General features: G+C 49.6%; 2 protein-coding genes across 5 annotated transcripts; one reads left to right on the plus strand and one right to left on the minus strand.

Annotated features, from left to right (window-relative positions):
• LOC105688728 (inaD-like protein) lies at positions 1-12,101 on the plus strand. Of its 4 annotated transcripts, none has more exons than XM_012405249.3 (5): positions 2-462; positions 8,167-8,294; positions 9,010-10,977; positions 11,076-11,274; positions 11,503-12,101. In XM_012405249.3, exons 2-5 carry the CDS (start codon positions 8,168-8,170, stop codon positions 11,549-11,551), a joined length of 2,343 nt encoding a protein of 780 aa, XP_012260672.2. In that variant the 5' UTR covers positions 2-462; position 8,167; the 3' UTR covers positions 11,552-12,101. The 4 variants fall into 4 exon arrangements, with proteins under 4 accessions (XP_048513574.1, XP_012260672.2, XP_048513573.1 ...); XM_048657616.1 differs by lacking the exon at positions 2-462 and adding an exon at positions 7,947-8,083; XM_048657617.1 differs by lacking the exon at positions 8,167-8,294 and having other exon boundaries at positions 1-462.
• LOC105688729 lies at positions 11,891-27,479 on the minus strand. The gene is made up of 6 exons (XM_012405252.3): positions 26,691-27,479; positions 18,060-18,438; positions 13,876-15,583; positions 12,953-13,557; positions 12,418-12,538; positions 11,891-12,339 (listed from the first exon to the last, which is right to left on the minus strand). Exons 2-6 carry the CDS (start codon positions 18,427-18,429, stop codon positions 12,303-12,305), a joined length of 2,841 nt encoding a protein of 946 aa, XP_012260675.2. The 5' UTR covers positions 18,430-18,438; positions 26,691-27,479; the 3' UTR covers positions 11,891-12,302.
• Positions 27,480-27,641: the final 162 nt, after the last annotated feature.

A 27,641-nucleotide genomic window follows, 5' to 3' on the forward strand; every position in this document is an offset into this window, starting at 1 on the left:
ACGGTAGCGGGTAGCACCGCGAGGACCAAAGACCGTCGTACCCACACTCATTCGAAAGGTTGCGGACCGCGCGACCGGGTACCAGTCGACAAACGTCCGTCCGTACGATACGATAGCCACACGCGGTCTCTACGCGATTCGCGTTATTTATTTATTTATTTATTTATTCAATCATTCATTCGCTACTCGAACGCGATTTTGTCGTACGTACGAGAATCCCACTTCCTCGTTGAGTTGTAATTTTTTTCTCTTCGTCGATCCACTTGTGCCCCGGTAGCTGATATGAGGTGATCTTACTACGGCGGATAACGAATATTATAAATAAATAAATAATCGACGATAATCGAGTATCGCTGGTTTATTGCCGTTCGTTGCTGACGTTAGCGGGACCCGGTCAGGCTGATGGAATATGTGCAGGAATTTATCGCTGACGCGTTATTGTAATTGAACCTCCGAGAACAGGTGGGTGGGTTTTTGTATAATTTCTAATGGAATGAGTTTGTTTGGAACATTGTAATTAAATCGTCGATGCGATTACCGGTCTCTGTGTGCGCTCTCACGTACGCACGAATTATTTGCCAATAATCAATTTGTTGTTGGTCGGTAATCGGATCGTTAATCTCAAAGTTGCGTTGTAAGATAAGCTTCGAATTCCTCGTCATCTCGATTGAGGCAACGAATTCGATTGATCAATCGCTGTGTATGTTAATACAATATATATACACACACGTCCGTGCACATATTTATCAAGGATTTCACGCCTTGTGTGAAAAATTATAATATTTCAGACGAACAATAACTCCGTCATTGCCACACTGCAGTTTCATATTATAATGTATGTACAATGCACACCCACACCTCATCTTCTTAATTCTTTTACCTGTCAAATGGGAAAATTTTTCCGCTCTTGGGAACCATGCGGAGAATATTACATTATATTTATTAAACACACGTAACTAACGTACACCTATTTATATTACTTACCTGATGAAATTACTCATTTCAATTTTTTTCTTTTTTTTTTTTCTCTTTTTCTCTCCTCTGCCATTTCTAACGCTGTCTCGCATCGCATTACGTTGCACTGCGTTGCTGAAACATCTACACATAATCATACGACTTATCCACCCTGTATAATACGCGTAAGTGTAGAAATTCCTACACAGATTTTACATGAGCACGTGCTTGTATCTATCATCTGACGCGCTAACGATGCGAACTAGAATATCGTCGAGATAATATTCCGGGGACGAGTGAGTGCGCGCTTGCGATAACGTGCGGTAGACACGACTTCCCGTATCGAGGAAAGCCTTCCGTACACGATCGTCGAGATGCTGCGCTGCTACGTTATACTGCGCGTAAAATTCGCGCGCGGTACGAGCGATTCGGTTTTCATCCGGTTCCAATTTCAATACTTGAAACAAGATCGAGCTTTACGACCTCGTCGAGGTCACGCGTTTACCGCGGCGATAAGGAGAGTGGCGATCGCGATTCGCGCGACGGGATTCTCCGAGTTTTGCGTTCGGTTTTTCTCATTTCTCTCGATTTTTTCCGTTCGCCGATTTTTCGTTCCCTCGGCACGCAGCAGCGATGCCGAACAGAAACCGCATTCGTTTATAATCACACGTTTTATTCGTGCCTAAATTATTCCGTCCTCGAATCGCCGCGGACGTACACTTTACGCGTATCGCGTAGCGTAAAACGCCCGTTTCCCGGAGACCGCGCCGTACACCAGAATACCGAGACTCTCGACCGGTTGACGTCATCGCCCCCCTGACTAATGAGATAGTCAACGTAAATTCGAGTGAGTAATTTCAAGCATCTCGCGGATGCTGCGGGTCCGGACCAATCGTCGTCGTCGTCGTCGTCGTCGTCGTCTTACGGTGCGACGCTATAAATACAATTCATCGGATACCCAATAACGCGATACTTTCGTTATTCGTGCGAAATTTCGCTCGGAATTCGATTTTCCCTCGACGACTCCGGACGACGTTTTTTGCAATTTCGTAGCGGCGAGGGAGACGATGACGGGGAGGCCGGTACTCTTCGGAACGCTGATAACCGACGACCGTACACCGCGCCGAGGCGAGGTCGCCTTCTTTCTCTCTATAACGCAATGGGGGGAGGGGGGGGGGACTAGCGGCTCGGATAAGTCTCGAGATAACTGGTCCATATGGTATAGACGCTGCCGGTGCTACGAGGTACCGCGAGAGTATCGAGAGCGGGTCTCCGGGACTCGGATGCAAGTTCAGCGGCAGCGCCTCGCGCGCTTAGCGCCCTGGCATTCCTTCGGCGAGGTGGCTTTTCAGGTATAATATACACGCGACGTAGGCCCCTGCAACGTACTTACGTACACACGTTGCGGTGCGATGCGGTTCTCTCTTTTATACATCTTCCCTTTTTTCTCCCTCTTTTCTCTCTCTCTCTCTCTCTCTCTCTCTCTCTCCTCTCTTTTACCCTTTACCCAGGTGCACCACGCGCACGTATAAATGTACGCTAGTGTGTACCGCTGTGTCACACACACACACACACGGTTGTATCGTTGGTTTTATAACGCACGACGAGAAATGGCTCGGCGGACACCTGGGGCAAGGCCTTCCTCGAGGGTCTTGAAAGTTGCTGCCGCTGCTGCTGCTGTTGCTGCTGCTGCTGCTGTTGGAACGCTCTTTTAGAGTCAGCGCGGTGGCGCGTCGGCGTAATTACTCTTCCGAGTAATCTCGCGGTATAAACTGTACCGGTGGATTTCGCAGTCGAGTCTAGAAAAGTAGAGGCGAGGTATCGTCGAGCCGCTTTCGTACCGATACTGAAAAACACGCGTGCGACAGGTGCGTGTGCGGAAACCACGAGAGAACCGACCGACCGCTCGAAGTGGTGATAGTTTTTCGACTTATAAGTATCTCCCGGTTTTCTTCGGGGTTGAATTTAAAAGCGTCGCAATTATTTCAGTTGATTTTCTTTTCTGGGCCACGATTTCTCCCGTTTCGAAAACTGGGTGTCCGACGGGTGCGGGACGTAGGCGCGGAATAATTGATTCCCCGACGTTTGTTTGTTTTTTTTTTTTTTTCCACTACTTTTCTAAATTCCCTCGACCTCGCGATACCGATGGTCCCCGTACACCGATTCGTACGTACGTACTCGCTCGCGTACCCACGTAACGTAGCGAATTGGAAAGTCGCGAATCGTGGTCACCGCGTCTCACCCACCTGCGGCACCTGCAAAAGCGCAAGGCTCCGCAGGTATCTCTACGTAAGTTTTGCGACGAGCCTCGAGACACACCGGTGACATTGTCATTTGCCCGAAGACGTGTGCGGAATACGCGCTCGTATACCTACGCGTGACCGTAAATGACGAGAGGGGCGAAACGCGCGCACACGGGCGCTTTCACGGTGTAGAAGAACGCGAAAAAAAAAAAAACGTCGAACAAGATCGAGAAAAAGTGCGAGAAACGGAGGAGAGGCGAGAGATCGCCGTCGGCCCGGTATACCCGTCGCACCTCGGCGTACGCGTTACACCCGATATACCCGCGACTCGAACCCACCTCTTCGCTACTTAACGAAGGTCGAAAAAATACCGGGGACCTAGAGGTGCGTGAACCTCGGTGAGAGCTGGAAGCCTCGGAGGGTAAGAGTACCTCTGCGTGATGCAACCGCGTATTCCACGGTATAAATCTATACGTACGTATATTATATATATACACATTTTACCCAGGTACCCCCCCGGGACACCGGACCTCGTATCCCGTATAGACCGTAAGCTAGAACTCGCGTTCCAATGTCCACTCGCGCGAGCTCCGCTTGACCACAGACCACGCGGATATCGTCTGAAACCGACGCACACGTAACCACCTCTACGTAGGTATATACCTGTAGTAATCCCTGTACCGGGACGCCCGTACGAGCGCAACGTGGCTAACGATAATAATTCAAATATATATTTCCTCCCTCCCCTCCGCGTTTTCGAACGGGTTTAATTAATTCACTCTAAGGGGAATTTAGCGCGTTATTCGCGGCGCTCTAGCTCTATCCGATCGCAGCGACGTACGTCTGAGGTCAGAGTATATTTACAAGCGGTGCGAGAGGGCAGAGGAGAGGCTATCGCCGGGGGCGACCTTGGGACCTTGAGACCCCCTGGCCGCTGCCTCTTTCACGTGCGAGTATAGCGGTCGTCGGGACGCCTCGAGAGTCCCTCACCCTCTCCCCTCCCGCCCCCTCCTCCCCCTCCGCCCCTCCCCCTATAAGCCGCTCTTCTCGCGGAGGCAGCAACACCCCGTCGAAAGGCACGAACTGTATGAAGATCGCGCTGTGTGTGCAACCGGCGTGTATTCGTACCGGTGATATTGTAGGTGCACAGGTACCCGGGGTACGTACAAACCTACGTTACGTTTATATATATATATATGTATATAAATTCCCCCGAGTGATGCCGAAGGCATAGTTACGCAGCTATTCCTCCGAGGAATTTCTGGCACGCCGCGCGAGCCGCAGCTCGTCGTCAAACGTCCGTACCGAATATAAAAGGACCTTGACGGCCTTGAAGCGCTGCTGCTCCTATACCGAACGAAGGGACGTCTAGCCCCGAGTAACCACCTCGAGATAACCACGGTCACGGACGCGGCGTCTCTCGAAGCACCCGATACGATCGAGTCAGCCGAGGAATGATTAGACGAACGAATTACCACCTATGGACTTCGGGGGCTAAACGCGATTACGATGTGGCGTTCGTACCCGTAAGGTCGAAGAATCGGTAGGGGTCACTCGTTGCGGAGGACGGTGTATAAGAGGGAGGATCGTTCGTGTTCGGAAAATTTTGGCTGTTTTTGTTCATCATTCGGATTCCGCGAGATCGTTAAGATTCCGGGTATTCGGATCGGCGAACTTTCTTCCTACGACTCGACGTTCTTTGTGTATTCTACTTTTCTCTTTTTGCTCGGCGACCAGCCAGTCTCATCCCCTTAGGAGATGGTGGTGAGCTCGTTGTTTGCCGATGCAGTTCGGCCGTCTTGCCTCGTTCAATGCGACTACGCGAAGGTAAAACAGACGCTCGTGTATTGTACAGGATTACGTGTAACGCACGTATCGAAAGTTCAAGGGATACGACGATTTTCTGGATCGCCGAGAGCTTTGAAAATCGTTCGCTCCAGTCAGAGGTGAATCGATACCTTATTCGCGATCTCGGCGTTGACATCGCGGTGTTCGTCGTCTCCCTCCCGTTTACTGACGCACAACTTTCGATCGGCGATAAATACAGTCGCATCGGCGTGATTTCCAAAATTTCATTGAAGCGCTGCGACCGTTTGGATCACGACCAGACGATTCTGATAGTTCAACGAAAGTTGAACGACGCCGTACGTTCCAGTTCCCTTTTTTTTTTTCGTCATCCCGGCAATCTCACTCTTCAAATTGGAAAGTCAACGGACTGCTTCGCCGCGGTGATTTTCAGCGACACTTTTTATATGGTCTGATAACCACGAGTCCGATATCTTCTACGTTATACTAGAGACCCTGGCAGCGCGTCGATCCGTGTAGTTCTTTTTCTAAGTTCGGATAAAAATAATTTCGCTACATATCCGCGCGTTTCGGAAGATGGGAATTTTTTTTTATCATCCTCCCCTCATAGATCCTGTGATCCTTTCGTGACTTGAGAATTTTTTCAAATGTTCTCCAACTAAAAAGTGAAAACGTATTCACCGCAGGAATATTTTGACCGATCGTGATCAGGTGAATTATTCATCGAGAATTTTGAGTCATAATCGCTTTTGATAAATGAGTGGAGAGACGGTAGAAAATTTCTCTTAATTTCCTCCGCTCATTTGGATACAATAAGCCGTGGATTATTATTCCAGTCTGATGACAATCAGACCGCGGCTCTTCGATCTCGTTCTACATAGGTATAGATTTTTTCTTCTTGAATCTATTTACAGTCCAGTAATATTTTTTCAATTTCTCACACGCATGTTGGAATTTTTCACATTTCGAAGCGATAATTCGGCGATAACTCGATTAATTTTACAGATACATCAAATCGGCCTTCAGATTCGGATTCCTGAGATCAAAATACGTGAAAATAGCATAGGAAACCCTCGGAAAACAAATATTAATTTTTCACCCTAAAATTGAAAAAATTCCAAGGGGTACCCCTTTGGATTTTTTCGATTTTTGGGCCAAAAATAAAGTATCTTCAAAATCGATTGTAGGGCACTTTTCTTAAGTATTTTGACCTCGGGAACACGAATCCGTTGGTCAAATTGAGCTACGAATTTTTCCCATCGAGATATCTCAATTTTTCCGCTCCAAAAAGTCGATAACTCGGTCAATTTTATAGATAGACCAATTTGACTTCCAGATTCGGATTCCTGAGGTCAAAATACATTATAATAGCATCAGAAACCCTAGGAAAAAAAATGTTGATTTTTGACCCTAAAATCGACAAAATTCCAAGGGGTACCCCTTTGGATTTTTTCAAATTTTGGGTCAAAAATGAAGTATTTTCAAAATCGATCGTAGGGCACTTTTCTAGTGTATTTTGTCCCCAGGAACACGAATCCATTGAGTAAACTGAGCTACGAATTTTTTTCTTCGAGATATCCTCGATTATTCACTTTTTCGATCAATAAATTTGCCATAATTCGATTAATTTCATAAATGTGATCGATCTAGTATAGGATCTAAACAGTTATCAACACGCGTCAATGATTTCGTAATCCTTTCACATAAGATTTTGGCTACACAATAACATACGTGTACAAGTTACATAGGTTTATAAGTATTAATTCGCCTCTCGCTCACACGCGTATACGTAATAACGTATAATAACGTACAGCTAGTTGGGTTGTCGCGTGATTTAGTAACCGTAAATTATTAACGAGCTTGATGTCTATGGCCCCCCCTGTCTCCCTCTTTCGCACGCGGGTTTCCTCGCCTCGCCGATGGTTTACAACAACCGCCGGTTCCTTTCTCAGGTTTCACAAGATCCCACATCAACGACCGTACGATGTGTTACAGGTGCTGCGTTGCTTACGGGATGAACACGCGCGCCCGAAATTTTACAGGTACCGAATAAAATTAGCGAGGACCGCTACAGATGGGGGGGGGTCTCATTGGTCGCTTTGTGAGAAACAACAAAATCGAACAGTAAATAACGTTGTCGAATATCGATATTTCTTGCACAACGTGACGTGGAATAAAAAGAATGAAAAAATGTGTATAGAAAATCTGACCTACGCAATTACGTTTTCTAATTTCTGTGGAACAAACGCGATCGGGGGATCTCGCGGTTCCGAACGACCTCGAATGTACAACGCAGTGCCGATCGTCCGAACGAATAAAAATTCAATTCAACGAATGCTTTCCATTCGCGGGTTCAACAATCGCCATTCAATGTTAACGTATGGAAACGCGAGATAACGAAGCGATCGCGTCCGCACAATGTTACAATTCGGAATAACCGGACTGGAAATAGACGTGGTACGCGATCATACACCGCTTTGTACGGTACACGTACGATATACGCTTAACGTACGTACAAAAAAGCGCGTGGAATCGAGATGAAAAGTGAAAAGGTGATCGCGGACCGCGTTATTATGTACCCCGTCGTAACGCGTTCGCGAACAGGTAGTCCGTCGTGTACATACACACACACACGTGTTCCCCTTTAGCTCCGTTTCGTTGGTAAGTGAAAATATAATTCGGTACACCGTATCGTTCGTTGCGATCGTCATTTTCGTACCTGTGTAGGTGAAAAAAGTGGTACCGAATGCTCGTTTGGGCGTAACGCGACGACGAGAGAGAGGTTGGCGGTACCGGTAACGGGGGAACGGGTGTACGGGGAGAGAGAGAGAGAGAGAGAGGGAGAGAGGGAGAGCGGAGAGCGTGGCACACATATTTGCATGGGAGAAAGCCGGGCCCCGTTCGGCCCGCGGATATAATATCGGCCCATTAGTACAGTATGTATCGTTACGCAACTCGCTTTTGCCTCCCCGTAAAACTATTTACGATCGATCGGCGCACCGGTCTCGAGACGGACAGATTTTAGAGCGAATCGGCCGAGCGAAGACGTACCCGCCACCGCGGACGGCCCGCCCGACCGCGTACGTGCCGATACAATCCGTCGATCGATAAACGCCTTTCGTACTCCGATCGTAAACTCGGCGAACTCGTATTCTGATTACAGAATGGGCTGGTTCAGAGCGCAAACGGAGGCTGCACCCAGGCTGCTGAGGTTGAGTCCGCTGAGACCGGAAGAGGATCCGGAAGCGGCGATGCTGCGTCTTCACGTCACGGGATCGTCACGGTTGAGAGGTGAAGATATTGAGCGTTCCTACACGCGAAACGGGATGAATGATATATTTCTGCAGACGAATAGCGGAGTTTGCGCGAACGTGATATTTTGTGGGTGTACAACGTTGTCGGGAAATCGTGTCCATTCTTCGGAAAAAAAACGAGTCGAGTGATATTATCGCGGGGACGTCGCGGTTTTTCCCCGTAACTTTGTGAACGGTGAACCCTAGCGAGGCTCGTTACCGCGCGCGCTCACGATGCGTACGGTTAGCTGGATAACGTTGTTTTATCGATGGTGACGGTGTCGCAGGATTTCTGAGATCTTACGTCTTTGTCGGTGACGCATTGTCGCGTAAATGTGTCCGGTGCATCTCTTCAACCGTCAGGATATCCACCGAGACCGCGGCTCCCATCCTGTCGAGTCGTTTAAAAGCGGCGGACGTTTATCGCTCGACTTCAGTTTCACTTTCTGCCTTCGATCCGTCGAGACCATGTCGCTTTCGGTGATGCGTGACGATAACAGGGATAATTTTAACGCGATCGGTAGGGAATCACCGGGAGGATCGGTGTTACCCAAATGTTCGAACAATGGGGTGATTTACACGCCGAGGATGTTGAAACGTGAATATTGTTTTTCGTTTTTTTTATTCTCTCTGCCCGTTGGGATTGATTTTTATTGGAAAGATTGATTCGATCGAAAGCTAAAATGATTCTTATTGTCGATTCCTCGTCACAGATATGTCGCCGCTGAGGTGGGTGCGTCGAAAATCATCGAGTTCGGAATCCGAGCGAAATTGCTACAACGTGCAAACCTCGCAAGTGACCACCGAGCGGACCAACGGAGCCAACAAAAAGGACAAGAAAAGGATCCACGAGGAACGAAGAAGATCCAGAGAGAAGAAGAACCCGCTTTTGGATCGTGTGAGAAACGCGAGGTTGAGCTTTTTCAAGGAACAGATCGACAAGGAGCAGACGAAATCCTTCGAGGATTGCCCGGAATTCGGTAAAAACTCGAGGGGGGACAGCGACGAACCGTTGAACGGTGTCCTGCGTCTCCGTGCCGGAAGAGCGCAGAATCATTGCGGACCGGTACAAACGCAGTCGGTTTGCTGCAGTGAAGTGAATCTCGGAATGTTGAGACCGAACGATGCGAACCACTCGTTGACTTCCGACGATATTTTCGAAGACGAGGAAAGACTCCGAGCCACGAGAAAACGTCGTTCTAAGTCACAGTCGCGATTGCCGAGCGCTCTATCCAACGAAGAATATCCTTGTCCCGGTATGTTTCCCGGTAATCGTCTCAGCGTCACCGGTTCCCAGTCGGTGGACGACGTCTACGCGGTGGAAAGTCCGAGACCTTCGAGAACGCGTTGGTACCGAGGCAGGGAAGCTCTCAAGGAATCGGAGATCGGGATCACCGGGACCGACGAGCAGCCAGGAGTCTCCAAGTTCGACAGCGTGAATCCCTCCAGTTGTTTAGCCGCGAAATTTCGGGCTATACAAGACAGGTACATGAAAAGTTCCACCAGCCGACTGATAGCCAGGTTTTACAAGAGGGAGCCGAAGGCGGATAATCAGGACGTCGCGGAGAGGCAGAGATTGAGGAGTTTCTCCTACGGGACTCTGCCGGGTCTCGACGAACTCCGGACCAATCCCCTCTACGTCGATCTGGACCCCGAGGACGACAACGACTCCGGGATACTGGACAACGATTCGGCGACGAGTTCCATACTGGACGACAGATGCGGTAGCAGCGCGACCAACGAAATCCCCGCGGAAACACCGCCGAGATTGCCGCCCAGAAGGACGTCGGTACCCACGGTTGTTACCGGAACTCGTTTCCACCACGTCGCCTTCGGTATCGAAAAAGATCCTTTGGGAAACAACGGTGTGTGCCAAGCGACGAATTCCGAGTTGATCTCCCAGCGAGGGGTCCAGGAGGCGATCGACTCGTCCCGCGGGCTCAGAGGTAAACCTCTACCCGTGGTGAGAAACGGATCTTACAGTACCGAAACGATGGTGGTCAGATTGAAACGCGATGTTTACGATCAATCGTTGGGCATATTTATCGCCAGGACTCCGGAAGCGAGACCGGGATACCTCGTGGCTCAGGTTGTTCCCAACGGTCTTGCCGACAAGGAAGGCTCGTTGAAAATCGGCGACGAAATCCTCGTCGTTAACGGAAAACGTCTTCGAGGTTGCACGATGAGCGAGGCCAAACGTCTTCTGGCCGGCGGTGGCGGGACCGACGAAACGGTCGATATCGTCGTGTCCAGGATGACGAGGAGCCCCGAACACCATCGAAATTTCGAGGCCGAAAGACCGGCTCGAAAATTGAGGGAGAGCAGCGTGGATTACGAGAATGTTGTCGTCGAGAACGGCCACGGTGTGATCGCGGGGAATTTCGTCTCGTCGCCGAGGTCGCATTTTCGAAAAAATTCCCATCACGGCGCAAAAGGTAACAGGGAACAATTTAAAAATGGCTCCAACATTTCCATATCTTCGGAAAAATTATGTTCCTCTTCGGGATCCGCCAAGACCACCCAATCCTCGTCGCAATGCGTCTCGGATTTTTGCACTTTACCGAGAAGACCGAGGAGCACGATATCCGCATTTCATACGGTCGTTTTCGAAAAAGGATCGGGAAAAAAATCCTTGGGGTTCACCATTGTCGGAGGAAGAGACAGTCCCAAAGGAAGCATCGGTGAGAGTGATTCGTACCTGTTTTTGATCGTATGAAGAAAAAAAAAAAAAAAAAAAAAGTGTTTCTTCAATCGGATTTTCATGATCGTTTGTCTTCAGGCATCTTCGTGAAATCGGTACTGCCGGGAGGACAGGCTGCGGAAGATGGCCGACTGCGAGCCGGGGATGAAATTTTGGCAGTCAACGGCCACGTCTGTCACGATTTGGCTCATAGGGAAGCGGTGCAGTTATTTCGTAATATAAAAAGCGGCCCCGTCGCCCTGCACCTTTCGAGACGCGCCAAGCATCGTGAATCGCAGTGAGTATTTCGGGATCGTTACTTCGTCGGATATTGCGATTATTCAGTTTCCGCACCCCGTGCGAACGGTATGCGGAGAAGTAAAAGTATTTGCATTTAGAAATCTATATTTAACTGTGTTTTATAGTTCGCTTTTAACGATATCCCGACATTTTCTTTTTTTTTCACCGCGAACCTGTTAAACTGGATGTATAATTTTATTTCTTGTTGTCCCTATCGTTTTCGCAGGAAGCAAAAAGCCAACTCGTGCGCAGATCTTTTACTGGTCGACGCTTAAGGTACATGTATACGATAATACGTTATTAATAAAAATACGAGGGACAACGATGCAGATGTAGAGAAAGAATTATGTATATTTTATGTAAAAATTGAAACCGCTGCTCAAGCTGTATATAAATATTTGTACATTTGTAAAAAAAAACGAAAAAAAAAGTAAAAAACAAAAAAAAAACTCAAACGAAAGAGGAAAACAAATCAGAGGAATAAAAGGATATATTTATAATGATGAATTTCTATGATAATGAATCTACGTTCGGACGTGATCTCGGGGGAGAAAATTAATCAAAGTTGAATGTCAAACTCGTGAATTAGGTACGTCGCGTATCAGGTAAAAATATCAAGGTATATCATCTTTTATTGCTTCGTGAAACGAACGAAATGAATGGAAAAATATAGAGAATAATAATGACAAAAAATAAAACTTAACAAATCACATGTACAAAATTCACCGCTGTATTATCCGAGGCATTCGTAAATTGTATTATTTAGCTGCAGCAATATAAAATCTTAACGTACCAATATACTAATAAAATGAATGAATTAATGAAGTTCGTTGAAGTAAACAACCGTTACATAAAAACTAGTAATAAATTAAACAAAATAAGTCGGTATGTCGTACGGTTTGTGTTAAGTTGCTAAAAATCTGTTTACAGAGAAGACTAGACGCATCGTGTATGAAAAAATTTTCTTAGCTTCTTCAGGCCAATTATTTATATTTCGATTGAATCGGATGCTCGCACGTCGGTTTTTCAATAAGTCGACGACTCCGTGGCCGACTTTGGATACCTGGAAAACGAAGCAACGTTGAAAATACCGATCGCGGGATCATTGTCTAAAAATTCATCGGCTGAAAAAAATCGTTACCTGTGTCTCCTGGCGATCTCGAGTTCCACCGCTCCCTCTCTGACCGCTTTGAAAAGTTCGATTACTTCGCGGTGCGTGTAGCCCCGTAAAATTTTTCCGTTCAACGTCAGAATCTCGTCACCTGAAACGGACGGGGGTAAAAAAATTTGCCGTTCTTTAACCCGTGCGCACTCTCCTTTGCGGCAAATGGTGTGTTTTTTTTTTTCTCCCAAGCGTGTGAAATCGAGGCGAAGTGGCAAAAATGGGTGCAGCGATGTCCGGGCGCGAGGTACGCGGTTAAAACTTATTGAAAATTCCGTAGACGTAATGAAAGCCACGCAGTGTAAACGTGTAACGTGCGTACCGTTGCTGAATACGATATAAAGATCGACAGTTTCACGCCACGCGTGGAATGAGAATAACTACGACGACACTCGTATACCTCCGACACCGACTGCACGGGACGTTCGGCGAAAAGACAACGGGTGATCTCGATCAGGAAATGAGTATATAGTTGGAAATAAATCATCCACAGTAAATAACCGTGTGTACCCACCTTGCAGGAGAGATTTCGAAACGTCCGCCTGTCCCCCCGGAAATACTCTCCTGACAAAGATGCCCATCTCGCCCCTAGGACTGTCCCTTCCTCCGACGACGCTGAAACCGAGGCTGGGACGTCCGTATCCTTTTTCGAACCTCGCGAGGTGGCGGGTCAGGTACCTGTGCGCTTCCAGCAGAATATCCGCCGGAGAATCGTGATCCTGGATAATCGGATCGATGGTGAGATTTTTTCGATCGTTGTCGTTCGACGACCGAACGGAATTGAGCGGTAGGTAATCCGGACGTTTCTTGCGATCCGAAACCGGACTGCGAGGCTTATCCTTGACCTGAAGAATCTGATGGGAAGGTCGCTCGTCGCCGAGGGAAATGTTCGAGAGTGTTTTCGCGTTCTCGAAGTACTCCGTTTCACCCGGAAGGAGTACGAGACCGACGCTGTTATCGCACACTTGGGGGACACTCTCCTCGTAAGACGTCAGTAACTGGACTCTCGTGCTCCTGAAGGACGCCAAAAAGTCCTGAACCGCCTGCAAGGAGTCCAAAGTCGACAGATCGCGACCCTCGACTTCCACGATCTCGTCGCCGAGTCTCAGTCTTCCGTCTCTGGAGGCCAAAAAAAAAAAAGGAAAGTAATCGATGATTTTCGTTTCGTTTTATCACACGATGATCGGAATTTTTGATGAACCTTTCGAATTTCGCGAGATTCATACTTTGGAAACCGTATCGACGAGCGAAAGCGATAGCTCGTTAGCGAAAATCGAACGGTATTAGAAGAAATTTTGCATTCCTCGGAGGCTTCCGTTACACGTAGGAATCATCGTTAAATTATACAGTTTCACTATTTCTCGTCGAATGCTAACTCGATCAATCTATGATCCGAAGGTATAAAATGACGTTGAAGAGAAAAAAACTCGCCGTTACCTGTGTGCGATTCCTTGGTTTTCCAGTTCGACGACGACGTAACTGAGTCTGTCGGTTCTCTGCTGAGCCAGTCGAATGCCCAAGCTTTCCTTGGGGTCATTTTTCGTCAGATTGACGATTCTGCATCTTCGCATCTTCTCGTTAGCCGTTGGCCGAATGATGTCGCTCAAAAACTTGGTCCTGTCCCGCTGTAACTTCACCCTGTGCGAAGCCGACGGGTTTCCGCACTCCTGTATTCTCCCCTTCACCGCGGAATCCGAACCCGACGTCTGATTGATGCTCGGCAAAATTCTGCCCGACGTCGTCTGATGCCATCTCAACCCTTCGAGACCGTTTTCCGATACCTGAGATTGGTGGTGATGGTGATGGTGGACGTGGACGTGAACGCCGTCGGCTACGTTATCCGCGTATTCGCTGGGAGTCGAACTCCTCGTTGGTTTCTCGATTTCCGAATCTACCACGCTGCTCGTATCCGAGCTGTCCGCCCGGTTCAAACTCAACGCTTCGGCCTCCGACGCGGCCGCGGATTCTCCGCGTGGACCGTCGCTGTCGTAGCCGGACTCGTTCGAGCTCACGTAGTGGGAAGACAGTCGCTGTTCCGCGCTGGGCACCGAATTTCTCCTCTGACATCTGAGCTGCGTCGTCGTCGTCAACGAATTGGGGACGGTTTCGAGGTCCGCGAAATCTCCGGTAAAGTCGACGCGATCCTGACCGACGCAGGGGATCGAAGAAGGCGATATCTGGAGGTCGTACGACGGGCTCCTGTACTCCGAATAGGAATTTCGCCCCCCCACCTTGAAGTAGGCCGCGGACGAAGCACCGCCGGGTCGTGACCTTCTTCGTCCCAGTGTCGTGGTTTCCGAACAGTCTTCGACCCTTAGAAGAGAGGGGAAATGCTCCTCGGAGAGGGTCTTGAACAGCCTATCCTCCTGGCTCTGCAACGTCGAATGATGCGAATGGGCGAAACCCGACCCCGGATGACCGACGCCGTTCTTTTCTTCCGGCAACACGGACAATTTGGAGCGAAGGAAAGCGTAAGGGAAATTTGTCTTTTTCACCGCGTCTTTTTGCTCGCGGAATTCACAGCTGACGGATTTTCTGACCATGTGCAATTCGCCCCTGTGCGGACCGTCGGCGAAATCGCACGGTTGAAAAGTGGCGCTGGAACTACGATTCGTCGTTGAGCCGGAGTTTTCCACCGGCTCGAAAACGTCGTCCTGCATCATCTGAGCGGCCAGATTATCGCAGGACACGGTCTTCCCGTGATCCTTACCGCTCATCCTCAGGTCGATACCCTCCGAAGGATCGTCACCCTTCACGTAGGTCGGGCTCGTGTTTAGTTGGCTCGTACTGCAGCTCCTGAAAAGCGGCGCGTTCTGATCCTTTTCCGGTGTCCTGTTCGACCTCGACGTCGTACCCTGGGCGGTCGCGGTGGCGCTCGGTGGATTTCGATCCTCGAGGACCTGCAACGATCTCCTGTTGCTCTTCGTCGAATTCAACATCCCCGTCGATCCCATGCGGATGAAAAACGACTTGAAAGGCGAATGGGACGAGCGCATCTGGACCGCGGGACTGGAAAATCGTCTCGTGTCCGGTGTTCTCGGTTTTTCCGGATTCGCTGTATCCGCGGGACTCGGCGAATCCCGGCAACTCGATCGGCGAAACGAGTCGATTTTCTTGCTCATTCTCCTCCCCCATACCCCGAGACCTGAAAATCCATCCCTCGATTAGCCCCGTCGATCGAATCCGGCTTCGAAGATACCCCTTCCGTCCCGCTAACGGGAACGAAAGAAAAAAGAAAAAACCAAAAAACGGAAGAGAAAGAAAAATCGCGCCAAATATCTGCGCGAGCGTGCCGCGGTGGCACACAAGCCGGCGAATATGATCGTGTATCGGAAGCCAAAAAAGCGGCACCTCCGGCGGGCGACATATGGCGGTGGGTCCCCCCCCCTCCCTCCCAGGAAATGCAACCGGTGCTTTTGGGCGAGGAAAAGAAGCGGATGACCGCGGCATCTGGTTCCGCGTATTTTGGGACTAGTTTTTCAGAGATGTCACCGAGTTCGTTACATACCTGTACGTGGTTAACGGACCCGCGCGAACCAAGGGAATAAGAGGATGAGGAGGAGGAGGAGGAGGAGGAGGAAGGTAGTCGGCGGGTCCGGGAACCTTATATCCACTCGCGTTATGGACTCCTTCGTCGATGACCGTTCGCTCGGACCACACCGCGTCGGTACGGGGGACTAAAATTTAACGAGGACTTCCTCGTTTCTTCGTCTCATTCTTCGGTGGCCGCGGTACACGCGGCTAAAACTCAACTCTCGAAGCTAACCCGGGTAATTCTCTTCCGAAGGGGGGGGGGACGACGACGACGCTAACCAGACTGTACGATCGGCCTTACGCGAGACGCGTTGTTGTTAGTCGGTAGGTGTGACCTTTGGTAATTAGCGGGACAGTTCGAGTTAAGGGAAGTATTTATGCATCTTTGTTTGTTTTTTTCTTTCTTTCTTTTCTCTCTTCCATTCTTTCTTTCTTTCTCCAAGGGTTTAATAAACGACTACGCTTGTGATTTTAACGTAGGATCGGGCGTAAAGTCGTCAACTCGAGAGTGAGAAGAATCGGTGAATTCGTAGCGATTCGTACGAGCGGAAACGACTCGCTCGCCGACGCGCATATTATCCTCCATCCCCGAGGACACGCGGAAGTCATCAGAGCGCGCGACCGTGCGCACAGGCCCATTTAGACTCGCCACGCGACATTATCAATTCGCGTATATTACTCGCGTCGCGAAACGTTAACCGAAGAACGCGGGTAGTTACCAAGCTCAAGGAGCAAAAGAGATGACGGGCAAGAAATATTTCTCCGATCGTCGAGAGGGAACGGTGATGATTTGGAATCGTTGTCGAAATTGCCGGCGCTTTTCCTACGACGCACGGAGTTCGTTAACCGGGTAGCAGGTAGAACTCCGTCGCATCTTCGTCTTCCATCCGGACGAAGATCGGGCCCCGTCTCCGACGGAGTGGGAGAAACGACACGCGAGTTGTACGACCTTCTTAAGCAAACGTTTGAAAGTTAATAGCTTCCGTTTGTACGGCTTATTCGAACGGCAGGTGTTATGGACCAGATTGCGGAGAGGGAGATAATATACATAGATGTATAGATAGGTGGAAATGTGTTTTTTTTTCATTTTTTCTTTTTTTCTTTCTATCTTCCCATATTTCCATATAGGAGAGTGTAGCCGCCGCGTTTCGAGAGCATCGGAGCGTCCGGTCGAGCTAATGGGACGTTCTCCGTTGCAGGAGAGCACCGGTCGATTTAGTGCTCGGATAGCTCGACGCTAATGGCGCGATTCCGATATTTACGGCTTGCCTTTGCTCGATTAAAAAAAAAAAAAAAAGAAGAAAACACGCAGATGAAACAAAGTTATTTCGTAGTTTAATTAAATATTTCCCACACGTGAGACGAGATCGCTTACGTTCGATCGGAGGTCGAGTCCGACGGTCGCGCGACATTCCTCGACGCTTAATCTAATTTTCGAATGATAATAAAAACGAAAATTGAGGAGGACTCGGCTCGAATCGATTAATCGCGCAACGAAATCACGTCTCTCGCGCGTTTCTCAATCTCGTCACAATTAAACCGCGAATAAAAATCCCTACCGAAGTTAACACGGCGTCTGGCTTATCTGCGGGGAGTCGGCTCGGGATATCGTAAATCATTTTATCATCAAGAGAGTAAATATTTTACTCTCGTTTCGAAAGCGTTATGTAAAATTTTTACGGCGAAGCTCAAACCTAGCCGGGCCGTATCCTCTGGTTAAATTATACCTCCTTATCTTATCCGAGCGCTGTTTAGCGGTGGTATGACACGATACGTGCCGGGGGGAGAGGAAAAAGTTGAGAGGTAAATTCTTGGTGGAAAAAAAAAAAAAATGAGGGTCTTTTTTTCATTGTTCAAAAAATTGAATCCAACCGCGGCAAAAAGGGGGGGGGGGGGAATACTCCGTTACATCCCTGGGAGGAGCTAATTAAATAACACTGTAACCGATGTCCAAGCCACATTCGCTAGCCTCTATAAATCTACGAGATACTCGATCTGTCCCAGGGCGCCTTACAGTCGCCCCCGGAGTGCAGCGGCAACGGTAGAACCAGCAGAAGCGGCAAAGTCAGCGTCGGGGCGGCCGGTACCTTTTTGTTTTTCCGGCTCGTGTTCCACGATGTAGGCCGGTACCGCGGTCACCATCTGATAGTCGTCGGTCCCGGAGTTGACCCGCGTTACGCGGGGCGACGACTCGCGGTCGGCTTCGCGTCCCTCCGTTTCGCGGTCGTCCGGAGGTTGGAGAAGTTTGGAGCGATGGAGCGGCTGCTGATCGCCGCAGCTTCTTCTCGCCTGTTTAGCCCTCGGGGCCCTGGCGCCTCCGACGCTCGGGGCGTCCGGAGACAACGTCGACCCCTCGGGCGAAGGGGGTGCCGAATCCGGGGCGGCGGCGGTGGGGCGGGACTCTCCACCGGCACCCTCGGGACTGTGCCGCTTCGACTTCGCCAGTCGTTTGAACATCGCAGCTCTCTGAAAAATGATATCGGTATGAAATTTTTAATGAATTCGTTCATTCGATCGGACGTCGTAGCGAGGAGAGTGAGAAATATCGGCGAGCCTCCGCGCGCGCTCTGCGGCAGGGTACGTCGGTGAAACGCGTGCGAAACTCGAGTAACTCTCTCATACGCCGCGAACTTGATCGGGGCTGCGGCGAGCGACGAGCGGCGATCGAGCGAAAAGGATGTAAGAAAGTTGAAACATCGGTGGTAGACGTGGTACGCGCAATCGGTCGTTTTCGTTGTTCCGTCGTATCGGTGCGATAAATACGACCGAGACGGAGATCTCGGATCGTTGCCAAGGTGGACGAGTGTAAGTACGAGTCGAGGTGCGTTACGATTTCCGTTTTAATTACCGCGCTGGCCCATCCTCCGCCGTCTCCTCGCGATCTTTGAAATCCCGACGCGGAGTTAAGAAAGAGAGAAAAAGAGTCCTGAATTTTCAAGCGGATAACCGCGCAGCCGCAGCGGCGATTAATATTTTATGCGAAAATTCTGTGAAAGTAGAGACCAGTTGTCTAGATGAAGGCGAGGATAAGGCTGCGAGGCATTTCGTTTCGAAGCGCGAGCGTGCCGAGGGGCTACACGGTTCGTTCTTCGACGAGAACGTCACGATCCTAGGATTTCCATTTTCCATTTTCCATTTCCATTTTCACCTCGTAACGATGGAATGTGGCGTACGCGTATCGCCGGTGTACCGTACTGTCGTTATATCACCAGGTGCTACAAAGCTATACCAGGTCGTAAATTTATAAATTCAACCAAAAGCGGCGATCGAAGGGTAAAATAAAAAATGAAATTCGCCCGGAGCGTACGAACGTCGTACTTTGTAGTCGCAAGGACACGAATCTAATCTAGTTTACATCGTTACATCGGTGTAATACGCGAGCCGATACACCTGTTGCCAATCGATTACGCAACTCATACCCGTGTACCGCGCGGTACTCGAGACTCTCGCGAGTCCGCCGCGAGTCAAACTGGCCGCCAAGAATTCCGTACTTTCACTCCGACCCTCCTTCTCCTCTATATACCTGGCCCACCGGGGTGTTACTTATGCTTATTATTGCTCGTGTCGAGGCTGTTCTTGCGGCCCGTTAAAATACGAAAGAAACGTACGTAACGCGCCGTCGATTTCTCGCGGGAAGCCGAAATTCTCATAAGTTACCATTTTCCTTTTCCCCTCGTGGATCTGAATCTGTATCGCGGTGGCGCTTGCTTTTATTCTGCGGAAAATCGGCGCTGCTCCCCCCCGGGGGGGCGAAGGGGGAGGGGGGGGGGGGGGGGAGGGAGGTTTTGGTTTTGGCACAGCTACAAGTTTTCGACCGCTGGCGGAGTGCGTACGCGCGTCCGTCCGTAAATAGCCACCGGGGGTAAAGACTCCTGGTTATAGATAGACCCGGTTCTCTCATATAGCCGACTTCGAGCTTCTCGCTGTGCTGACTAGCCCTCGCAGAATGCGAAACGCGGGCCTTTTCCTCTTAAACCTTGCGGTATAGAAGCGCATCGAAAGATGACCGACGCCTCGACGGACGCGTACACCCTTCACCGATACCCCAATCGGTATCCCGATCATCACAACTTCGTTTCGTTCGAATAAATGAAGAGAGAAACACCCGAGGCGAAGACTACCGAATACGCGCGCGATCGGAAGATATTTCAAAAGATAACTCGCCCCCACCGTGTGTACGACGACGACGACGAGGATGAAGATGAAGATGATAATGATGATGATGATGATGATGATGATGATGATCGTCATCAGCAATGCGGCCGGGAGCTACCGACCTAGCGTGCCAACGGAAGTGGTCGATTAACTTTTTGCTCCGACTGAGAAAAATTAGACTCGGTCCAGGGGCCTTCGGCACGCTGATTAACAACAGACCGAGCCTTGTTCACCGACGCATCCGATGAAAGTGTGATTTCTACCCGGCTGTACGGCGAATTTCATAAGGCTCTATAACGGGCACAACATATATTCCGAATGAATAAACAACACCGATTTATATTAAACTACGTACCTATATTCAGCTAACGGTCAATTGATAGTTGATCCTTATAATTATAATTAAGGAGGCGACGATCGCGTGCGCGCCGTACAACGACCAAGGTCAACCGGGGGGGTTAACGTTCCCCTGTCAACACCCGTCGCCGCTTTGTAATGTATACACACGGATTCTGTATACGCGCCGTTGAATGCCCACACCGTTCCTTCGTACTCTCTCTCTCTCTCTCTTTATTTTTCCCTCTTTTTATTTCCCTCCGAAAGCTCGCGTGGACGCGTTATATTATATATATATAAATGTATAGAAAAGGGGGACGCGCGTGTACCGGTATTTCCGCTTTTCAAAAAAAAAAAAAAAAAAAAAACACGACATCGCCACCCCGACGCGAGTTCGAACCCTTCGCGAAATAACGCGACTACCTGTTGCTTCCCTCCCCCTCTCCACCTTACCTCATCGCTCTTATAATCTCTGCACTTTCCCAGATACGCGACGAGTCGTTCTTCAATTTCTACCCCCCAACCACCGACCACGTTCAGGGTGAGGAATTTTCGAATTGGAGAAACGACGTGCGGATTACATCATCCGATTCCCGGGGTGAAGAGAAAAAAAAAAAAAAAGTAACAACCATACGATATACGAAGGCTGCTCACGTTCCAAGGTAAAGGTGAATGCGTAAGGTGCATACCGCGTAACGCTAAAGACGAATACAAAGTCAAAGGATAAGGAGACGCGGACGAGGGCGGTCTTTTGTACGCGTCTCGCCTCAGAATGCGTTTCTTTTCGTTTCATTTAATTTCGTGTTCGTTTCGTGTTCGTTGGTATCTCCGACACCTACGAAAAGAGTCCCCTTCGAAACACCCACACCACCCACACCACCCTCTCTCTCTCTCTCTCTCTCTCTCTCTCTCTCCCCCTGAAATCCCGGGCTTCGGTAGACAACTGCATTCCTCGGGGTTCGGCGTTTCCTGCACGCGTCCTCGAGGCAGCCTTGTCCCCCCCCCCCCCCCCCCCCCTCGTTCCCCACCCTCCCCCCGAGCAGATCCACGAACGCGTCACCACCGTATCATCGTCACCCCGAAGAAGCCGAGGATCGTCACGTGTATCGGTAATATTAATTACCATATCTAAGGGACCGAGGTACGTACGGTAAACGCCTTTCGATTCTTGAATAAATAATAACCTCGGGCCCCCGTCCTCCTCCTCCTCCTCGTAGGAGCTTATTTTTCGACCGTCGCCGCGTATCGCGCTTCTAAGTTCGCGCGGTCGGCGCGCTTCCACGTATACCTGTGTATATTTTCCAAGTGTCGAGAGGATAATTGTTTGCCGAGCGGTTAATTATCAGAGCGTGTCTCTGCGCTAAGGTTTGTCACTACCGGGCTGCAGGTGCAACGGGTACGTAGTCGACGGTGTATCGTGTGCTCGTTAACGTACATGATATTTTCAACGGACGAGCTTGGGTAAGAATTGAGAAGAGAAAAAAAAAAAAAAAGGAATAGATGTGAAATAAAAACTGAAACGACGCGTAAATAGGAATAATATATATTTATATACGCGTACGTTACGGGGTATCGCTGTAGAATAGAGCATTGAAATTAGTATTCCGATAGTAGAATTCGTTCACTACTCTTCAACTGTCGGGCACGTCTCGACGGACGACGAGTGGTTTACGTTCGTTACTCGTTACACTACACACTCGAGGTCGCACCTCCGATAAGAATGTCACGCTGAAAGGCAACGCGCGACTTCTATTGTAAGACCGGGATACCGGGAGTATCGGGGGAATATCATTACTTATGCGGTGTACACGCGGCGTACCGCGAACGACACGTTTCCGTACACTTGTACGTGTGAGAAAATAAAGTTTCAAAAAACGAATCGGTCGCTTTACGGTATCGTATCATTTTTCGAGTCTTTGGGGCGATTCCTTTTCTTTCTTTCACGTCGCTCCGCGGCGACGTACGAAAGAGCTCTTAACGGGGGTTTCGGAATAGCGAGGTCCCGTCGGCCGCACAAAGTCGATGAAGAGATCTAGTCGCCCGGCTCTCGAACATATTTCTCTCCCTTCTATAACTGTACGTCGAATGCGTAATGGTGAATCATATATTTTCAGAAGAAGAAACTAGATCATTAAGCCATGCAACCTTGGATTTCTTGCCAAGTTCATCGCACTCCCCGCCCTACCGACTATACAACACACAAGCTGCGGGTTATACACCGAGCTTCTCGATGTTACTGCACTTCTGGTGGTGATGCAGCCTCCGCGTTTTCTTTGGAGCTTGTGGGTAGCTTTGTATATATATATATATATATGGGCACCTCCGTACACTGTAAGGAGTATAGTAGTACTCCTCCTCACTCCTCCGCGTGTGTAACGTTCGCTGGAGCGCGCGCGCGCGCGCCCCGCGATCCGTAAGAGCCGGTGGAAATAAAAGGAGGGAAAGAGGGGAGAGGGGGGGCGAGAGGAAGGGGCAGGGGGGGAGGAGGAGAAATAGAGAAGAAGAACGGGGAGAGTAAAAAGGAGGATGGGATGGTGAGGAGGAATTGTAGGGAAAGGCAAGGAAGGAGGCGATAGCCACCGCGCCACCACCACCACCACCGCCACCATCTAGGCATATCCTAGTTTTTGTCTAGCCGTTGGCTGGCTTCTTCGGATTACCGGGTAGCCGGTTGTGCCTCCGACGATCTCTCGGTAGCCACGATATAGACGAGCTCACAGATCGAACCATCTAGGGCGAACCGCGATCCTTCTTTGCGGTCCCCCCCCCCTACCCCCCACCCCCCGCGCTACCCCTACTCCCTTCGGCGTATCACCACCGTTCCCCGCCGGTACGTACCACCATACGACGTGATCTCAACGTTTCTTGTTACGATATCGTAGAAGTCGGCTCGTTTCCGTTTTCGGTCCATCGTCGGCGTCGCAAAACCTACCCAGGACACGGGGAAAGTCTGAGTTACGTGTACATACCAGCGCGGTTCTACCCTATTTATACCTGATCACGTTCTCGCGTAGCAATCTCCTCCAAAAGGATGAAAAAAAAAAGAAAGAAGAAGAAATTTACGCAACCGTTTAACGTTTCATTTTGATATACATATCTTCGGCGGGGTGTCGAGAGGGGTCCTCGACGTTGAGGTGAAATCGTCAATAATAAGTCGTCGGTTTTAATATCCTCGAGAATGCGGATACGGAGAGAACAAAACCAAAAGAGAAAAAATGAAAGAGAGACACAGAGAACTTGTTCGCCGGAGACCCGTGTGACGGTGAAATTTTACGAGGACCCCGCGTTGCGGTGGAAATTTTTTTTGTCCTCGCGACATTAGAGGGTCCTACCGCGATGCGCGATCGCGCCGATTTTCGTAAACGGGACGACGTCGTGTCACGGTTACACCACGTGGACTCGCGGTCGATATCATCATACACGGTCGAAGTTTTTCGAACCGCGACAACTGTCAACCCACGTTGAACACAATTTCACGTCCTTCGACCCCGCGGTCGACGCGACATGTTGAGGTATAAATATATATATATATATATATATAGTATATATATATATATACTACACACGGCGGACGCATATAGAATATTATGCGGACCCCAGCCAGCTTGGTACGATCGCCCCCTGTCGCTCGGTACCCTTCTGTCGTTCAACATCCGATACCTTCTCGAAGAAGAAGTGGCGTCCCCCCCCGTTCCCCCCCACGTGTATCGTATCCGATGCTTATTTCTCAAAGCATTTAACAGTTCGCTCTTCCGCTTCGTGAATCTACGCGTGTATCTGGATACACCCGTTTCACGGTATCCTTCGAGTTACAGGTACGCTATTACCTCCCCCCCACCCCCACCCCCCGGCGATAATTATGCGAAAAATCGAGGGAAGAAAATTACTCAGTTTTTACTCGTCGCCGTTAATTCCCACCGTATATTTTCAGATGGAAAGAAAGAAGAAAAAAAAACAGAAAAAAAAATGGCAATAATCGGACAAAGGGATTCGCTCGTACACCTGTTGCTCGCTTTCCCGGCTATTGTTGGCATGAAATATTACTTCAGAAGTTCATCGCGAACGAACGGATAGACGAGCTTAATAGGTTCCAGACACGCTCCGTCGAACTCTCGATCTTCGGTGGACCGGATCGCCTCATCTAACACTTTATGCAGTTATAAGCTTTATGTACCTTTGAGGAAATCGAGCCAAACCCCGCTGTCGGATATACCATTTCAGGGTTCACGTCGTTCCGTGCTCATCTCCATTCATTTTTAATCCACGGGTGTAATCGATGTGAAAAATATCAGCGCCCCGCACCGGACGATGTCGAGCGTCATCACACTCGTGAATTATCTGACTAGGATGATTTCAACGCGTGTAGAGAGAACGTCGAAGCAAAGAAAGCCTCGGTGCGGTCGTCGCGCAGCGTCCTGCTCGTTGCAGCTGAGTCACGGTAAATTAGCTACTTGGTACCCAAAGATCCTGCGGGGTCTGGTGGATGGGAGGGAGGGGAGGGTAGGGGTGCCAGGAGTTCCAGGAGCGTGGTTTTCGAGGTTTGAAAAAGAACAAGATGGGTCGACGGTAGGTTGCGGATGCGTGTGTGCGCGGGCAGGTAGGTAATGGTAGTTTGCTCGGATCTTCGGATGCGACGAGGAATAAACGTGCGTCGCTCGTAGTATTTTTTACCTGCGTCGGTGCGAGGCGTGATACGGGATTTATAATTTCCACGGTGAAGTAGGTAGGCATACTACTAACTGCTTGTTTTCGATTAACTTTAATTAGAAACGCTCGAACCAATTACCGTTCGACCAAATTATTCTATTACCGACCGTTTTACGAAAATTTCACGTGAACGGGGTTTCGATATGTACAGTATACGTACAATACCCCACTTGTTTCGGATAATAAGTAAGTGAAACGCCGCCGTGGCTCCGATTCGCCGACTTTGAATATCGCTGGCCGTATAAAAGCGGAGGATACAAACACGGGATCGCCGAGACCTTCCACGATCCCGAAAATCCGACCTTCGTTGTTGACGGTTGAATTTTTTTTTCTCTCCGACAAATTCAGGACCCGCGTTTGACGCGACAAATTCGCGTGTAACGCGTTATGTTTACGCATAGGATACAGAGAAGAGGTGAGTTGTAATAATAATTGTAGCGACGAACGGTCGGCCCATTAGCCGTACCGGCCGGCTACCTGCCTATTAATTTATACGAATGGAAAGAACGGAGGAAGGAAGAGTCGAGATCGCGCGCGCGCGCGCTCACCCAACGGCACCGGCAGCAGCCAGCGAAAGAGCAGCCTGATGGCATTATCATATGCAGCTATGCAGTCAGACACGCCGCGCTTGATTATTTTGTACGATCCAGCAGCAAGGCCATCCTCTACATTTATTCGAACACACTCTCGCGACGAGATGTAGTGCCACCTCGTCGTTCGCGGACCTCCGCTGATATCGTCGTCGTCGTCGTCGTCGTCGTCGTCGTCGTCGTCGCGCTTGTGCGGTGTTTCAGAAAATATAATCGCATTGTATACCGGTTCGGAGATCGCGTTCGATCGAATTCATCCCGCGGTTCCCGTCGATCCGCGAAACTCGACGAGCGCGTCTAGGCACCCGGTCGATTACCTACAACTGGAATCCCCCCCCCCCCCCGTCGAGAGAAGAGGAGAGTCCTCAAAATATTTGTACCGCATAAACGGACGTCGTCGGATATCACCGCGAATATATCGGCTGTACACACGCGCGCACGTGAACGCGTCCGAAGAAATGAACGTAAAAATATCGCACAAAAGAGAGGGGGTCAACCGGGGTCAGCCTATGCGATTTGGTTTATGACCCGGCAACCCCCTTTCACCCCCCCACCCCCTCCGCCGCGTCTCTTCGCCGCCCCCGCTAACTTCTCTCCGTATTATTGTACTTTGCGAATGATTTACGACGTGTCTTGTTTATTTTCATACGAGGGGGTTCCTCTCTTATGATTTTTTATCTCCATTTCTTCATACCGAACTCCTCAGAGACGCGCATGTACGCCAAATTTGAATTCGACCTCTCCTCACAGCCCTTCTTTTCACAGGGCAGAACGGGAAATTTCTCCTCGCATATACGTTCGGCCGATTTCGATATTTTTGTTTTTTTTTTTTTGCTTTTTCTCGATCGGCCGAGTGGAAAGAACGACGTAATTCTATGACACAAAAGAGAAGAAAAATGGGGGAGCGTGGGGAAGGTATATCAGACTTACCGATTAATCGCTAGTCGGACACCATGACCGCGGTCAAATTTTCCAGGTCGATAAGAAAAAAAAATGATCTCGGTACGGGGGTGGTTGGTTTTTCCCGATGCGAAAATTGAGAAAAATAATTGAAAGAAAAAAAAAATGGAGTTGGAATGTCGAGAGCGAATCGAAAAATTGGGGGGGGAAATTCGAAGGGTTGTCACTCCAGTCACTCGGTCACTTCACGCGGCGGGAACTTTGACCCCGCTTAAAGTCCGGCGGGTAGTTCTTCCGCTTGGTCTCCTCTCTAATGAGATTAAAGACACACTATGCGATACGGTGTACCTATAAATCGCGCGCGCGCGCGAGCGCGGGGAAAAGGTATCGAGGAATATACCTCCCGTACGTCCTGTTGTACATATATATGTAATACGTGTGTCCTCTGCCGGGAAAGTGTATAGCGCGCGCGCGGACGGCGGCACTTCGTTCCGATCAAGAACACCGTACGAGAAAACGAGCGAACGATGATTAAACGAGCAAACTAGTAAACTAGCAAACGAGCAAACGAGCAAACGAGCAAACGAGCAAACGAGCAAACGAGCGGGCAACTATAAGACCTCGATCAATGCCGTGCGCAGACCAGCGCAGACTGTCCGTAAACGCGCCCAGGGAACGTAGAGACCGTGTGATGTGTCGTGGTTTCCCCCACTGCGAGCAACCCCACTCTGCCATCCCTAGGTCACTACGATATTCCACCGAGAGATGAACTTACAATTAAAAGCACATGTTTACAAGGCCCCTTCCCCCCCTTTCCCCTCCCTCCTCCCTTCCTCCCCCTGTTCCTCTCGTCGAACTTCCTCCCTTTCTCTGTCACCGACGAGAGACACTCGGTCGCTCGATTTCTCGATAATTCGTCTGATTGACCCCGATCAGTGGCGAGGTCGAATCCTCGCTTCACCCCTCCGCAGAGGGTTGCCG

The sequence above is a fragment of the Athalia rosae genome, chromosome 6, assembly GCF_917208135.1.
Source record: "Athalia rosae chromosome 6, iyAthRosa1.1, whole genome shotgun sequence".
NCBI classification, from domain to species: domain Eukaryota; kingdom Metazoa; phylum Arthropoda; class Insecta; order Hymenoptera; family Athaliidae; genus Athalia; species Athalia rosae.

Excerpts from the sequence above, each read along its gene's own strand:
- LOC105688729 (XM_012405252.3), bottom strand. The coding sequence starts at position 18,429 with ATGTTCAAACGACTGGCGAAGTCGAAGCGGCACAGTCCCGAGGGTGCC. Across the intron at positions 12,539-12,952 it reads TTCGAAATCTCTCCTGCAAG|GTGACGAGATTCTGACGTTG; the intron begins GTGGGTACACAC and ends CGTCCGTTTCAG. Across the intron at positions 12,340-12,417 it reads GAGATCGCCAGGAGACACAG|GTATCCAAAGTCGGCCACGG; the intron begins GTAACGATTTTT and ends TTCGTTTTCCAG.
- LOC105688728 (XM_012405251.3), top strand. The coding sequence starts at position 8,630 with ATGTGTCCGGTGCATCTCTTCAACCGTCAGGATATCCACCGAGACCGC. Across the intron at positions 8,895-9,009 it reads CACGCCGAGGATGTTGAAAC|ATATGTCGCCGCTGAGGTGG; the intron begins GTGAATATTGTT and ends TCCTCGTCACAG. Across the intron at positions 11,275-11,502 it reads GCCAAGCATCGTGAATCGCA|GAAGCAAAAAGCCAACTCGT; the intron begins GTGAGTATTTCG and ends TCGTTTTCGCAG.